At 58.8% G+C, this 1,424-nt stretch overlaps 1 protein-coding gene across 1 annotated transcript; it reads right to left on the bottom strand.

Moving 5' to 3' along the window:
* Positions 1-6: 6 nt before the first annotated feature.
* LOC116380863 (activating molecule in BECN1-regulated autophagy protein 1-like) lies at positions 7-1,410 on the bottom strand. The gene is made up of 2 exons (XM_031842693.1): positions 381-1,410; positions 7-201 (listed from the first exon to the last, which is right to left on the bottom strand). Exons 1-2 carry the CDS (start codon positions 1,346-1,348, stop codon positions 66-68), a joined length of 1,104 nt encoding a protein of 367 aa, XP_031698553.1. The 5' UTR covers positions 1,349-1,410; the 3' UTR covers positions 7-65.
* Between the last annotated feature and the right edge of the window lie 14 nt (positions 1,411-1,424).

Consider the following 1,424-nt stretch of genomic DNA (forward strand, 5'->3'; position numbering starts at 1 on the left):
GTCTGGATCAGGGTAAGTGAAGTGTACCTGTCTGGATCAGGGTAAATGAAGTGTACTTGGCTAGATCAGGGTAAATGAAGTGTACCTGGCTGGATCAGGGTAAATGAAGTGTACCTGGCTGGATCAGGGTAAATAGGGTGGTCTCTTGACCCCGACATGTCGTAGCGAGACAATGATAACAGAGATGATTCCAACAGTCGCCTGGATAAAAGAAAACAGAAGGACAGGTGTCATAAGAGAGATACTTAAATGTTAATGGTAAAACTTACCGTGTGTGGCTTAAAGTAGATGTTCAACAGCATATATGGTCCACAGGCTATGAAACAAATAAGTCAAGACTCAGATTAACCCAAAGCCACTGAAAGACACAAAGACTGTACCTCCTCAGAGAGTCCTCATCGGGGGGGTCAACAGGCATTTCTTGGCTTAAGGCGTCTGGTGGCTCCGCCGATCTGCCGGCAGCGGCCTGCCGGTACACCCTCTCCCACTGCGCTGTGTCCTGGTTGTACACCAAGCCCACGGTCTGCTCTCCAGTCTGGGTGGGGGTCGGGGCTATCGGGAAGGCCACAGTTCCTCCACCACCACCAGGGGGAGGAGGCTGCTCGCTGGGCTCTGGCGGCACCCTACTCTCCGGGGTTTCTAGTGTCCTCCTGCTCTCCTCGGGCTGCCAAGGGGAAGAAGAAGATGAAGGAAAAGCGGAGGAAGAAGAAGAAGAGGAGGAGGGCTCCAGAGTGGAGGCAGAGGTGGAGGAGGCCTGGTTGGTTCGCTCCCAGCGCTGAGAGTCATGGTTGAAGGTCAGCAGGTTGTGGCAGGCCCGGCAGCGGTTCAGGTGTCCCCGGGAGGCCGGGGGAGGAACATTGTTCTCCAGGTTGTGTGGGGCAGGAGGAGGTGGGAGAGGAGGCTGGTAGTGGATGATAGTAGGGGAGGAGGTGGAGGTTGATGAGGAAGGCCCAGGTCTATCTGGGTCCATGTTATTATTCAACAGCTCTTGGTTCTGCTCTTGACTCCCGTCCGCCATGCCGCCGCCGCCCCCTAGTGGCGGCTCCAGGTCCTGCATGCGGTCGAACTCCATGAAGTAGCGGCTCAGGTTGCACTGCAGCACGTTGCGGAACGAGGCCGTGTTGCCGCGAGAGCCGTCCCAGAACGGGTGATGCCCGCTGCTCGTGCCGGCGGTGTCCCGGCTCCCGGGCGGCTCCCCTTGTTGGGGGAAACCCCGTCCTTCAGAGGCAGAGGTGTAGACGGGGGAGTGGGAGGAGCCGTCCTGCTGACGGAGCACCGACAGCAGGCTGATGGAGGACGAGGAGGTCCTGGGAGGCAGCATACCCGGACCGACACCACCTTCCCTCATACTCAGCAGGTTGCGCGTCCAGTCGGGTCCCGGTCTCGGGGTGGAGTGCGACTCGCCGATGCTCGGCGCGGGGGGG

This window comes from Anarrhichthys ocellatus, unplaced genomic scaffold (genome assembly GCF_004355925.1).
Source record: "Anarrhichthys ocellatus isolate YVR2014 unplaced genomic scaffold, GSC_Weel_1.0 scaffold9268, whole genome shotgun sequence".
Lineage (NCBI taxonomy): Eukaryota > Metazoa > Chordata > Actinopteri > Perciformes > Anarhichadidae > Anarrhichthys > Anarrhichthys ocellatus.